This window comes from Trichechus manatus, unplaced genomic scaffold (genome assembly GCF_000243295.1).
Source record: "Trichechus manatus latirostris isolate Lorelei unplaced genomic scaffold, TriManLat1.0 scaffold00088, whole genome shotgun sequence".
In the NCBI taxonomy this organism is placed as follows: Eukaryota; Metazoa; Chordata; class Mammalia; order Sirenia; family Trichechidae; genus Trichechus; species Trichechus manatus.
This window is the reverse complement of record NW_004444024.1, coordinates 5,281,765-5,296,990: the sequence shown is the minus strand read 5'-3', so window position 1 is coordinate 5,296,990 and position 15,226 is coordinate 5,281,765. Positions and strand designations below refer to the sequence as shown.

General features: G+C 42.4%; 1 protein-coding gene across 1 annotated transcript in view; it reads left to right on the top strand.

The window, feature by feature from the left end:
* Window positions 1-5,000: 5,000 nt before the first annotated feature.
* The window catches only part of MAP6 (microtubule associated protein 6), a 92,625-nt gene continuing 82,399 nt past the window's right edge, over window positions 5,001-15,226 (top strand). The window contains exon 1 of the mRNA XM_012557185.2: window positions 5,001-6,185. Coding sequence (XP_012412639.2) covers window positions 5,290-6,185 — 896 coding nt within the window. The 5' untranslated portion in view covers window positions 5,001-5,289. The remainder of the gene's footprint in view (window positions 6,186-15,226) is intronic.

Below are 15,226 nucleotides of genomic sequence, written 5' to 3'. Positions count from 1 at the left end.
GAATGAATTTGGAAGTGTTGCTTCCTCTTCTATGCTCTGAAATAGCTTGAGTAGTACTGGTACAAGCTCTTCTGTAAGTGTTTTGTAGAATTGTCCAGTGACGCCATCTGGGGATATCAGACATATTTTATAATTACACGATTAAGTGTTCCTTTGCAGCAGTAATAAGTGATTAGAAAATATAATAGAGTATGTGATACCTTTTTTTGCAATAACAACAGAAACTATAAAGTATCTAAGAATTAACTTAAGAATGTGTAAGAACTTTATGAAGAAAAATTTAAAACTTTAGTAAAAGACCTTAATAAAAAATAGATATACCATGTTAAAAAAAAAATATATGACCCCAAAACTTACTAGCTTTAAACAATGCTAAACATTTATTATCTCAAATGTGAATATGACTTGTGGGTCAGGAATTCAGAATGGCTTAGCTGGGTGGTTCTGGTTCAAGGTCTCACATGAAGTTGCAATTAAAATTTCAGCCAGGTCTGCAGGCATCTAAACATTTGGCTGGGGCTGGAGGATCCACTTCTAATTTGGTTCACTCACATGGCTGATGATAGGAGGCCTCAGTTCCTCACCATGTGGACCTCTCTGTGGGGCTGCTTGAATGTCCTCACAATATGGTGGCCGGCTTCCCCCAGAGTGAGTGATCCAAGAGACGGCAAGGTGGAAGCCACAATTTCTTTTATGACCTAGCTTCGAAAGTCACACACATAATTTTCATAATATCTTTTTCATTATACAGATCAGTTCTAGTCACCGTGGACAAGGACTATACAAGAGTGTAAACACCAGGTAGTGACAATCACTGGGGGCCATCTTGGAGGCTGGCTACCAACAAGGTTTTCAAATTTATCAACAGAAAGTAATTCTTAACATTTGACAATGATTCTTCAAATCTCTGCTATATCTACAACCATCTCTCTTTAAAATCCTAAAATTGTTTATGTGTGATTTTTCTCTCTTTTGTTGTTTCTGGATGAACTTGTCAGCAATTTGTCTATTTCAAAGAATAAGCTTTTGAATTTTTTGACAGTCTCTATTATATTGTTGTTTTATATTTAATTAATCCTTGTTCTTTTATTTTTTTTCTCTCTTCTACTGTCTTTTGGTTTGCCCTATACTTTTTTTTTCTCCCTAATTTCTTGAGTCTAATCTTTAGAGTATTTTTAATCTTTCTTTGTTTCTACATATGTATTTGGGCTAAAATTTCCCTGTGAATACTGCTTTTAGCTGCATCCCACATGCTTTGATATGCAGTGTTTTCATTTTTTAATATCTATTATAATTTATTTTTAAACCCATGAATTTAGACTTATATTTTTTCTTTAATTTCTAAATATGTGGAGGTTTGTGGTTATCTTTTATTATTAATTTCTAATTTTATTGTACTATTATCAATAAATGTGATTTGTATGCATCTTTGGTACTTGTTTATTTATTTGTGGCCCAATATATGGTTTTATATATTCCACGTAGGTTTGAAAAGAATATGTATTGTCTAATTGTTGGATGCAGGGTCCATTAGATCCAACTTGTTAATTCTTCAAATCTTCTACATCTCTAACAACATTTTATGTGTCTGATTTTTCAGTTACTTAGATGTGTCAAAAAATCTCTCTCTAATGATGATGATGGATTTGTGCATTTCTTCTCAAATTCTACCAAGCTTTGCTTTACATATTTGAAGTATATTGTTAGATGCAAACTATATGTTTCTGGGGAATTTTTTCCTCTATATTTATATGATGAACATCTTTATCTCTAATAATGCTTTTTGTTTTAAGACCAATTTTGTCTGATATCAGTAACATGGCACCCACTTTCTTTTGGTTTGTATTTACCTACTACATCTTTTTCCATCACTTTCTTTCAATATGTGTCAATATTTGTCTCTTACAGACAAAGCTGTGACCATTAGACTTGTCTGTCCCATTGGGCCACTGGATGGCCCAGGGAAGTTGTACAACTGAATGTACTCTGAACACCCAAATGAGCAAACGAGAAAGGTGGCGTGGATGATGAAGTTGCCTGGGACACTCCCCCTTAAACCTCTCCTGCTGGAGAACTTCTACTCATCTATCAAGCCCACCTTTAAAGTCCCTTTTCCATGAAGCCTGTTCTCACTTTTTCAGGCAATTAATCATTCATTCAGCACCTCAGGTTAGCCTGTCTTATGCTGACCATACTGTTTGGTAATGATCTGCGTGTCTGTCTCCTTGCTCTCCCACACCAACCCCTCCAATTGAGGGCTCCTCAAGAGCTAGAATCCGTCTGTGTCCTACAGTGCCAAAGAAAGAGTTGAGCACAGTGGGCATCAGAAGACTAGACTTGCTAAATGAAAGAAGAATAAAGTCTCAGTGATTCTCATTACAGACACTGTTCCTCCAATTTCTAGTCCCTCTTTTTACCTTTGAAAATCATTATTGAAAAGACATCAGCCAAATCTCAGGGAGTTCTGCAGGGCTAGGGGGAGGAAGGGTTAGACTAGATTATATTGTTTATAGATATTTATCTCCTAACAACTGGAAAACAGTGCCAGGCATTATTTTATTTATGAAACTCAAATCAAATCACTAAGACACAAAGAACCGAGTAGGAGGAAGTTCAGCAGATAATTGACTAACCAGAGCTGTTTTTTCATCCTGTTTGATCCTAAAGTTTAAAAAAAAAAAAAAAGGCTGTGTTTTGCAATCAATTCCCAACTAAACACATAAATGACTTTATCCTCCAGAAATGCGTACACCGCCAGCATAACTGATGCTGAAAAATCTGCCTGTATTGGAAGGCAACAAAGCTGAAGGCCAAGGGATATAGCTGAGGGTAGGAGTGGAGGACAGTACAGGAGATATAAATAGAGGGACATCAAGGAGAGACCAAGAGACACTTGGAAGAATAGGAGGACTTCTTAGAGAAGATGTCCAAGTGGCCTGTTTGGGAAGTGCCACCTATGGGTCCCCTGGGTGGGTCCTTGGAATAATAATGCTGTTGTTATTAATGTTGTTGTTGTTAAGTGCTGTTGAGTAGGTCCCTACGTAAAATGACATGAAACGCAGCCTAGTCCTATGCCATTCCCATGACTGGTTGGGGATCAGACTATTGTGGTCCATAGAGTTTTCATTGGCTGATTTTTTTGAAGTATATTGCGTGGCCTTTCTTCCTAGTCTGTCTTAGTCTGGAAACTGCACCAAAACCTGCTCAGCATAATAGCAGCATGCAAGCCACCACTGACAGACAGGTGATGGCTGTGCATGGGGTGCATTGGCCAGGAATCAAATCAAATCAAATCACCAATGGAGTAATAATAGCTACTATTTATTGAGCCATTGCTATATGCCAGATATTGTGGTAAACACTTTTCATGCATTATATCATTTTTGATTCTCAAAACAACCTTGCAAGCTGAGAATTGGTACCCACGTTTACAGATGAGGAATTAAGGGTCAGAAAATTGCAGCAATTTGTCCATGGCCATACACCTAAGGAGACCAAAAGCCAGGATTTGAATCCCTGTGGATTTGATTTAAGGAGCCCTGTTGGTGCAGTGGTTAAACACCCAGCTGCTAACCAAAAGATTGGCAGTTCGAACCTACCAACCACTCCATGAGAGAAAGATGTGGCAGTCTGCTTCCATAAAGATTTAAATCTTGGAAACCCTATGGGGCAGTTCTACGCTGTTCTATAGGGGTCTCTATGAGTTGGAATTGACTCAACAGCAGTGAGTGGGTTGGATTTTATTTGACTCAAAGCTTCTGCGCTGAGTCTTTAACTATTCTGACAAAACCACTTAGAAGTAGTTATTTTTTCTTCCATTTTTCAGAGAGGCCCTGGGATGACTCACCTTGCCCAAGTGGCACATATAGTATGTGCCAAGCCAGAGAAGACATCAGGTCTATCTGACTCCAAAATCAATTCTGCCTCCCAGGAAGAGAAAGAGCAAAGCCAGGAGGCAGAAACGTGCGAGGAAGACTTGCAGGGCAGTCCCTACCCAGTCCTAGGGTACTTTCCTCCTGTTTCCCACTCCCAAACTTCCTGCTCAGGGTCCCTTTCAAGAAATCTTTTCACCACCTCTCCCCCAGCGTGGCCTCTGGGCTGAACAAGGACTGGATGGGTCTTGGGAGGGTCTAAGATGCCGCCAGGGGTCCCCTAGAAAAGGAGCAGCGCCTGTGTGTAAGACCGGTGAGCTCTTGGATCAGGAATCAGTCAAGGTGGGTTCAAATCCAGCCCATGACTTTGGCCAATATTAGCAGCTCCCTTTTTGAAAGATCGGTTATGGGATAGGCATTTCACTAGGGTTTTCCTCCATATTTTTCAATTTCATCCGTCCAACGATTGGGCCTATTTTACAAAAAGGGGGCCTGAGACTACTGGAGGTGAAGCGATAAACCCAAGAACAGCAAGTCATCATGAGTCTGGGACTTGAACTCACCAAGGCCCCAGATCTGCTGTTGCCAGGAAGCGGAGGAGGGCGGAGCTGATGGGGTGGAGGGAGGAGGGGAAAGAGAGAGGGCGAGCACCCAGTCGTGCGCGCTGACGACAGCAGGTGATTTTTCTCTGCAGCGTGCTTTCTCTCAGCATCGTTCCTGGATTTTTTTTTTTTTTCCCCTGCTGTGAGGCAGAAAAGGGTGGGGCCGCTTCCCTGCAGCACAGACGGCGGCGGTGGCGGCAACAGCAGCGGCTGCAGCATCACTGAGGGCAGCGGCAGCGGCAGCAATGCTCAGTCTCCTCTGGAGGTGACCGCCTCCGAGCCTGCTAGGTGGCCGGGTGAGCCCGGACGCCGGCAGGGAGGAGAACAGAGCCTCGTCCTCCGACCCTGCGGCCACATATCCCGGCCCTTTCTCTGCGCCATGGCTTAAGCCGGCACTCGCCTCTCCTCGCGTCGCCTCGCTTGGCCGGGGTCTGCGCGCCGCCGCAGGCGCAGGGAGGGGCGCATCCCAGACGCCCTCGGTGGGGACTCGCGGACGCGGTGCTTCTCGCCTTTCGCCGCCGGCAGCCGACTGCTCTCCCGAGAGCTTTGCAGGAGGCTCCCAGACGCGTTTGCAGTCGGTAATCGAGGGACTTCCTAGACTATCTCAGCAATAGCTTTGCTAGCCCGACCTTGGGAGTCGGGTTCTCTCCCCCGTTGCTCTCTAAGGGAGGAGGTCGAGGTAGCTCAGGCAGACCAGGGAAAAAACGGTGGCAGCCAGATTGGCTGGTTGGGGGCCAGAGGGCTGAAGGAAGAATATAGACTTGTTTTAGAACCACAGAAAGTAAGAGGGAGGGCCAGCTTTTGCAGGCAGCATCATGGCGTGGCCGTGCATCACGCGGGCCTGCTGCATCGCCCGCTTCTGGAACCAGTTGGACAAGGCGGACATAGCTGTGCCGCTGGTTTTCACCAAGTACTCGGAGGCCACCGAGCACCCGGGCGCCCCGCCGCAGCCGCCGCCGCCTCAACAGCAGCAGGCGCAGCCGACACTCGCGCCCGCCTCGGCGCGCGCGGTCGCCATAGAGACGCAGCCGGCCCAGGGCGAGTTGGATGCAGTTGCCCGGGCAACAGGGCAGGCCCCGGGGCCCAGCGGCGACCGCGAGGCGGCAGCGGCCCCGGGCCGAAGCGGCCCAGGCCTGGGCGCCTCCACTGACGCAGGCCCCGCGGACTCGGTGATGCGCCAGGACTACCGCGCTTGGAAAGTGCAGCGGCCCGAGCCGAGCTGCCGACCTCGCAGCGAGTACCAGCCGTCCGACGCGCCCTTCGAGCGCGAGACCCAGTACCAGAAGGACTTTCGCGCCTGGCCGCTGCCGCGCCGCGGGGACCACCCGTGGATCCCCAAGCCCGTGCAGATCTCCACGTCCTTCCAGGCCCCAGCGCCCATCCTTGGGGCGCCCAAGCGCCGGCCGAAGAGCCAGGAGCGCTGGCCGGTGCAGGACGCCGCTGAGGCCCCGGAGCAGGAGGCGGCCCCTGGCGGAGCGGGTGTCCTTGCGGCCGGAAAGGCGTCCGGTGGGGAGGAGCGCGACGCACGAAGGAAGGCCTGGCCCGCCTGGATGCTGCGTCGCGCCGAGGGGCAGGGGCTCGAGCAGACACCGCTGCCAGTGGCCCAGGTCCAGGCGGCCGGCCCCGAGGGTGGCAAGGGGCGTGCGGCGGCGGACGCCCTCAACAGGCAAATCCGCGAGGAGGTGGCGAGTGCAGTGGGCAGTTCCTACAGGTGAGGCGCGGGCCGCAGCTCACGCGACTGACCCAGTCACCCTTGCCCTCTCCGGTGGACTGCCCAGGACTCATGCTCTCCATCGCAGGCCTAACATTTAGCCTCCCATCCTATGCTAGACCACGCCCTTCCCCGGCCCCACCCCAAGCATCCTCTGTCGCAGGCTTCTCTTCTGCCCATTCCTGTGTGGAAGCCGTTAGTATCATCCGTTCCAGTCTGCCCAGGTCTTTCGCTTCACCACCTTAGCCACCTTTTCCCCATCCCGCCTCACCTCAGATCCCTGCTGCCCAAGAGATACCCTTTGCAATTTCCATCCTGTCCCACTCAACTCACCTGCTGCATTAGCCTGGATGCTGCCCCCTTGCTGACTTGGCTGTCTCCCCCGGCCCTGGTACCTTCCTGCAGGGTCCCCATCCTCCCTATTCCTATTCTCTTGGCCCTTCATACTTCCTTCCCTTCTGAGTCTCTGGGCGACACCCAAGCACCACATCCTGTTCTAATTGCCGGTAGTCACGCTCCTTCTACCATTCGTTTTGAAGTCAGATTCCTTCTGCCTCTTACTAGCTATGGCACATTGGGCACGTTTCTTAACGTTTCCGGTCTTTAGGTTCTTATCTGTAAATACGATTAACAGATATCTCTTAAGATTGTTGATTTATTGATTTAATATTAAATGTTCAACCTATTTTTGAGCACCTACTATATACGCTAAGGAGCCCTGGTGGCGCAATGGTTAAGCCTCGACTGCTAACCAAAAGGTCGGCAGTTCCAATCCACCAGCGGCTTTGTGGGAGAAAAGATACAGGATGAGTCCCCGTAAAGATTACAGCTTAGAAAACCCTATGCGGCGGTTCTGTCATACAGGGTCGCAATGAGTCGGAATCTACTCAAAGGCGCACAGCAACAGCACTACTGTGTATGTTAGGCACTGTGCTAAACATTGTGAGGATTAAATGAGATTATTCAGGAGGAGAGCTCCGGCCTCGAATTTAGCAGGTTTGATTTCAGTCCCACCTTCTACCTGATGCCTCATTATTCTAATTTCCACTGCCCACATATCTCCAGTCTTTTCCCCATTAATACATCTCCTTTCTCTCTCCTTTCCCTTCATGTTCTCCAGCTGTGTTTCTCTCTCTCATCACCAAAAACCCTTCCTTTAACACATTCAGATTCCTTGTTAATGAATGCCTTCAAGCATAGAAACATGTTCTTTGTCTCTCAACATCCTTCTAGAATTTTCCCTCTGCGGCAGCCTCAGTTCTTCTATCCTGCTTTCTCTCCCTTCATCCATCCAATATGTATTTCTGAATGCTTAGCTTTCAGTCCTTCCCTTATGTTTCAACCCAAATCAGTTAGCTAACAGATTACAGTTGACTGTGAACATGTAACACGGGGACTTGGGATCTCTGGGGAGGCAGATGTTCATGATGAGTAATTGAGCTAGAGGTGTTCAAAATGTGGCTTATGGGATTCTTTATCAATGCCACAGTCAGTTGCCTCCTTCCTGTAGGAGGGTGTGGTGGGGAGGGCTGCAGTTAGTGTCCTTTGCCAAGACCCTCTTTGTAGCCTCATGTTCAGATTGATGTTCTTCTCCAGTGAACATGACAAACACTACCCCATATGCTGAGGGAAAAGACTAGCATACACAGACATCCTCTCTTGTTAAGACAAAATCCACTCACACCCCTGTTTTAACCCTGGAAAGCATTTCTCATTGAGAAGAGGCAGCTAATCAGTTGGCCCCTACTCCACCTTCTTGGATTCCACCTCCCACTTGGCATCTCTTTCTTGGTGTATCACTATCATGACCACATTGATCCTCCAGACACTGCTTCCATTTAAAGCTCTGGATCAAGCAAGGACACACATCCTTTTCCTTGGTTCACAGCCATGAGGAGGTAGAACTTTCACAATATCTTTATACTGCTACCAAAGGAGGATCAAAAAGAAAAGAAAGGAAGCAAACAAGCAAGGGGCATAAAAAACAAAAAACAAAGCCAAGATATAGTTTTCTGATCCTGCCATGGCTTTCTTGTTTATGGGCCCTACCTCATTCCCTGAGATCTCTAACTCTGGCCCAACTTCAGAGATTCCTGACCTGGCCTCTTCCTCTTCCTACTCCCGTTCTACCTCCCTGTGGCAGGTGGTACCTTTCCACCCACCAGGCAGGAGCTATCTGTCCTCACCTCCATAAGTCAATGCCAATCAAAAGAGATTCTAGATTCTCAATCCTCCTTGGGTAGTCCTACTCAGTTTTTGTTTCTAAGATGGCAGGACTTGCTTTGTCCATGGATGATTGTCCAAGTGGTCAGGGAATGATCACACCTTTCAGATGCAACCCACTCCAAATATTTTAGTTGTATCTTTGTTCCATATAGCCTCTTCCCCCAAAACAGCATCTTAACTGTTCAGTAAGCACATCATAGCTTCACAGCTAGAGTTACATATGTAGCAGAAGTGATTGGATCAGGTGGGAGAAGGCTACACTCCTGCAGTTGGTGAGAATGATTATTATTTCTATGGGCCATCAGAATTCCATCAGCCTGTCAAGAAAAATATCTGAATACCTCACAAATATATATATATATATATATATATATATATAATTTGGGTCTTCTGTAAAATTTAAATATGCATCTAACTTTGTGAACAGCAGGACCATTTTGCTGTATGTTCAAGAGGCTTTTGAAACATTAACAGAATGAATGTTGCTAAGAGACATCAGTTTCTTTAATGGACAATTTAAAGTGCATGACAAATTTGATGTGAAATTTAACATTATTTTTGTTACAGAAGAAAAATTAACCAATAATAGGGAAATGCACTTTGGATGAAAGTAGATATAAAGAAATCAGATATTCTATAAATTAAATGTACTATAAAGGAAAAAAATAGATTTATCTGGAACATTGATTTTCCTTTTTTATTGCCTCACATTCTTTCTCTTGCTGTGTTTCTGGATATTTCCTGAGTTTGAGTAGGACCTATGTCTGCTGTACATGAGTCTTAAATCGCCTTAGAGCCATATTGGGCTCATTTGAATGATAATTTGGTTTACAAACCCTTCTCTTCTTCCACCCAACATAAATCATGGTGCATTTACACCTTAGTGACTGCTTTATCTCTTGGGATTTACACATGACATCTGTCACATGACATCATTGTGAGCTATTTCCTTAAATCAAGAAAGGAAAAACAATCTATCTGCTTAATATATTAGTACGTAATATAAAATATACATTCAGCATCCAGAGTCATATACATGCTAATTTGTTCTCTCCGACAATATAGTCAGTAGATAACATTGAATGTCCTTTGACACTAAGGTTTTGAGAAACCTCTCCTATTTAATAGTTCATCTAATTCATAACCATCTACATTAGCCTGGGATTTTTTTGATCAAGTGGTATTTATTCTCAATCATAAGGCTGATTAATTTTCAATACATCAATTTTACATAGATGATATAAAATTGAAAGCATATCTTTTTTTTTTTAACCATTTTTAATGTTAAGGATGGATTTCACTGGACAGCCATTTGTGACTTTAGCCCTGGCATTCTCAGTTGGAAAACAGATAAGGCATAAGGAGGGGATTAAAATTCCCCTCCCAGTCAACCCCATTGCCCTGGCTCTCAGTTAATAGGGATAGATGGGGTAGCAGGAGCTCCCCATAGAAAAGCTAATGAAAAACTTCTCCTGGAAGAAATCAGCTGAGGCACCAGGAGGTAGAATTAATAAACCAGAGGCAAAATACTTGAAAAATGAGAGTCATGACAAAGAAATAAGAAAGAAAACGAGCCCTAATACCTGCCCTCTGGCTTTCCATGAAGGTTAGAGAAAAGTTCATCTGACTTGATTTATGCTGTGCAAAACTTCCTCTCGCCTCAACTGCCCATTCCCTGAATTTCTTCCCGGGTAAGTCCCAGCAATAGTTCAAGGCCAGTCTTGGATATTGAATCTTCAGTGATGACTTCCTAGGTCCTGCCATTCAGAATTCATTTTCCTTTTATTCCCGTTTTACATTCTGTACTCTTACCATTGTCAGCTTGATTATAAACACTTCTGTCCATATCTGTCTCCTCCACCAGGTCATGAACACTTGAAGAGAGGGGGCTGTAGTTTGTTCATCTTTGTACCTTTTACAGCCTCACATTGTATCTGGGTGCCATATCAATTTGTTGAATTGAATGAAATTTTTAGGATAAAATTTAGGGAAAGTTTTATTCACTTACATATTGATCCATTTCATTCAGTTTCACTTAGTTGAGTTTATTTCAGAAAATGACCACTAAGCCTCTGCTATGTACCAGACAGGGTGCTGAGGATACCAAATGAATGTTATAACCATTATGTAAGGAAATTGTACCTTCCTTAATCAAAATGAAGTCCAAATCCTACAAGGTTAGCACTAGCAGTAAATGTTGAACTGGGGACGGGCAACCAGAACCTTACAGAACTGATTTTAGATGCACCTTCACTAAGGCAGTAGTCTTCAACCTTGGGCTCACTGGAAAGCTTTGAAAATACTGCTGCAGAGGTGTCTGGCCCAGAAAATATGAGTTAATTGGTCTGAGGTCTGGCCTGGGCATATACAAACATGGTGTAGCTTGCCATTTATTTAGGTCCATTATGTCCTTAACTTATGTTTTATGATTTTCTCCATAAAAGTCTTCTATATCTCTAATAGTTTTTAAGTTTTGATTTCTATATTTGTCTTTAATAATCTAATTGAATTTTATATTTATGTATGGAATGAAGTAGAGGTCTAATTTTTTTTCCCATTTGAAAAGCCATTTATCCGAACACCCTTTTTTAAAGGTTCAGTGTTTACCCACTAATTTATGATAGCTATATCCTCTATTGTATAAAACCAAAAAACCAAACCCATTGCTGATAAGTCAATTCTGACTCATAGCGACCCTATAGGACAGAGTAGAACTGCCCCATAGGGTTTCCAGGGGCAGCTGGTGGATTCGAAATGCCAGCCTTTTAGTTAGCAGCCATAGCTCTTAACCACTGCACCACCAGGACTCTTCTATCATATAGGGATCCTGTATAAATGCTTGGATATATGTCTAGATTCTCTGTTCTGTTCCATTGGTTTGAGCTAATGCTATGCTATCCTTTTTCTTTTTTTCTAAGATATCTTTTGATTATTTTTCCTGTTGTGATAAGTATATTTTATTACATTTTCTAATTTGTTCTTGCTGATATACGTCAATTTTTGTATGATGATCTTGTATTCAGCAATCTTTCCATACTCTCTAATTAGTTTTGTCTGTGGACTCTGTAGGTCTGTTTATGGAGATAATGTATGTTTTTTACAAATAGCAATTTGTTATCTTCCTTTTCAGTATTTATCTATCTTGTTTTTCTTGTGTTTCTGCACTGGTTAGGACCTCTGGAATAGTTTTGAACAGTAGGGGTGGTAATGGGCATCTGTGTCTTGGAACATGGGAATGCTTCTAAAGTTTTATCATTAAGTGTGAAGTTTGCTCTATATTTTTCAGAGAGAACTTTATATCAGGTTAAGAAACTTCTCTTTATCTTAGTTTGCTGTGAGGAGATTATAAAAACATGGATAGGTATTCAATTTTATTGAATGCTTTTTCTGCACTGATTGAGATGATCATATGGTTTTTCTTTTTTAAATCTGTTGATAGATTTTTCTGATATTGAATCATCTTTGCATTCCTGGGATAAATCTTGCTTGGATAAAAATATATTTTATGATGTTGAATTATGTTTGCTATATTTTATTCAAAATATTTGCATATATATTTATATTTGAAATTGGAGTTCGCTTTTTTTATTGCTCTTATGCAATATTAGTATAAAGGTTATACCTATAAAATTAGATGGGTAGATTTCCCCATTTTCAGTTGATTATAACAATTTATATAAGAAGGACTGCTTCTTAATTCTCTGATAATATTCTCCTGTAAAACTTTCTGGACCTGGTGTCTTTTTTGTGGATTTTTTTTTAAACTAACAATTTGATGTCTTTAATATTAATTCATTTATTCAGGTTTTTGTATTTCTTCTTGAGATAATTTGGGTGATTAATATTCTTCTGAACTATTTTGCATTTCTTCTCATTTTAAAATTTGTTGACACAAACTTGATTATAACATTACCTTGTGGATTTAAAAATAATCTCTATAGTTACGTCCCCTTTTTATCTCTAATCCTTATTTATGCCTTCTCTGTGTTTTTTTCTTGATTAGTATTGTTGAGGTTTGTTTAGTTTTTCAGTTCTTTCAAAGAATCAAATTTTGATTTTGTTGATCATCTCTTTTTTTCAGTAAATTTTGCTCTCATTTTTACTATTCCCTTTCTTTTTGTGCTCTGAGAGGTGGACATACACCAGGTTATGAACTCCTTGTACCCAAGGAGTTTGGATTTTCTTCTAAAGATAATTATGAGTCACTGAAGGAATCTACACAGGGGAGCCACACAATTTGATTTAAATTTTGCACAGCTCCCACCGGCTGGCTATCATGGGGATGTTAGAGAATGGGAGGCCAATCAGGAGCTATTGAGATAATCCAGAAAGAATAATGAAGCCTAAACTATGGTAGTTGCTATGAGATTGGAAATTCACGACATAGTATAGATATAAAACAACAGATCTTGATGACCAACTGAGATGCAAGGAAGAGGATATAATCCAGGATGATTCTCATGTTTGTTTGGATAATTGTAGTGGTGCTAGTCACTGGAATAGAGGATAGATATAGAAAAAAAAAGTCAGGGGAAGAAGATGAGCTTATTTCTTAATATCTAGAATTTGAGTTGTCTATGGAATATCCAACTAGAGGTGTTCAAGGGCCAGTTGAGTAAATGGATCTGAAGTTTAAGAGGGAAGTCTGGGCCAGAATTATAGATTTGAAAACCATTAGCTTGTGGATAATATTAAAGCCATGGGAGAAGGTAAAATCATCCCTGGAGAGAGAGTAGAGAAAATTGGCCATCAGAGAATGGGGCCCTGGCGAATTAAGAGTTTTTAGGGTACTGGCAGCAGAAGGAATGTCCATGAAAAAGATGAAAAAGGAGTGACCAGAGAGGAGGGAAGTAAACTCGGAGAGACTTGTCATGGAAACCACGCAGAATACCTAACTCAGCAATGCTTTATGCCTACTTGAAAATTTTTACTGCAGGCCTACTCTGTGCAAGGCATTTTGCTAGGTCATTGCTTGTCCCTGTACAGTTAACTCTCAGAGACATAATGGTGACTGAGACTAACCCACAAAGACGAAAGGAGATAAGATACACATTAGTTCTTGCTTGCTCTTCTAGGAAAAAATGGCAGCTAACGCATATATGACCTTAAAAAAAAAAGTCAAGCTAGTGATAGTTCTAAATCAACAATCACTAAGAATCACTCAATAGACACAAATCTAAAATAATCCAACCAATGTGCATTAGGATTAAGAACCATCTCTACCATCAATGCAGCTTTGGATTTAGAAATTGTGTCAGTTGCATAAATGTAAACAGACAAGCTTCTAATTCTGTTTTGAATGAAGATAACTGCAAAATGGGTCTGAGCCAGCAAATTAAAAACTCTCTTGATGTTCCCTGAAAATGCTAGTTTCCACCATTAGAAATAATAATAGTTAATTGAGTGCCTACTATGTGCCTGGCCATCTGCTAGAAGCCTTAGATGCATTTTCTATTGTAATCTTCATAGTAGCCCTGTGAGAATGGTACCATTACTTCTCTGTTAGAGCTTAGGACCCACAAGGCCTCTTGTCTGCCTTTAGGTTTTAAGACTGTCAAAGGCACAGACTTGGTTTAACACTAGTCTTTCTCTATACTTGGCATTTCCTCCATGTCTTTCCACTCATTAACCTGTACTATCTCAACTCAGTTTCAATTCAGTAAACACCTGTTAGTGTCTACTGTATGTCAAGGAGCCCCTGGGTAGTGCAAATGGTTACATGCTCAGCTATTAACCGAAAAGTTGACAGTTCGAGTACATCCAGATGCTCCTTGAAAAAAAGGCCTGGTGATCTGCTTGTGAAAGATCACAGCCAATGAAAAACCCTGTGGAGTGCGTTCTACTCTGATACACATGGGGTTACCATGAGTCAGAATCAACTTTCAAAGGTTTGGTTTTTTTTGGTGCTGTTGTTTTTTTAACTATATGTCAGGCCCTGAACTAAGTCCTGGGATTACAAAGTGGTCCTTACTCTTGAGAGGCTTATGTTTATTAGGCAGAGATAATTGGGTAAATAAATAAGAGTGCTGAAAAGTTCTAGGTGCCCTGATGAAAAGTCTGTGCAGGGTATGGTGGGGCATGGAGGAGAGAAGGGTCAAATCTTCCTGATCTGAGGATTTTCAGGAAAGGGTTCAGTAGAGAAGGTGACTGGTAGGCTGAGTCTTGAAAGATGAGTGGGCATTAAATGGGGAAGGGATCAATTTGAGTAAATGTACAGGAAGAAAACTATAAGCAGTTCTTTGCAGGTAGAACTTAGAGGTGTCACTGGATGAGGGTAGAATGATGAGAGGTAGACTGGCTTGGTAGTCTGGAGCCAGCTCCTTTATCCTATGGGAAAAAGGAAGAAGTAGGATTTGGTTTTGGATTTTAGAAAAGGTGACTTTGGCAGCAGTGGGAAGGATGGATTGGAGAGGATTAGGCTGGGAGTACTGAGTTCAGAGAAGAAACTGTAATCTAGATAATGATGATGAAGACTTCCAGCAAGGGAAGAATCGAAACAAGCACTTATGGTATAAAATAAAATAACATAGTGTGTGATTAATTCTCTCTGTATTTTCTGTCCACCCCCACCCCCCGCCTTCAGGTACTCCAATCACTCATAGGTTATTCCTCTTGATAGAGTCCCACATAATTCTTAGAGTTTCTTTACATTTTAAAATTCTTTTATCTGATTTTTCCTCAAGAAAGTTGGTGTCAAGTGCTTTATCTTCAGTCTCACTAATTCTGACTTCTATTGCCTCAATTCTGTTCCTATGACTTTCTATTGAGTTGTCTAATTCTGAAATTTTATTGTTAATCTTCTGGATTTCTGATTG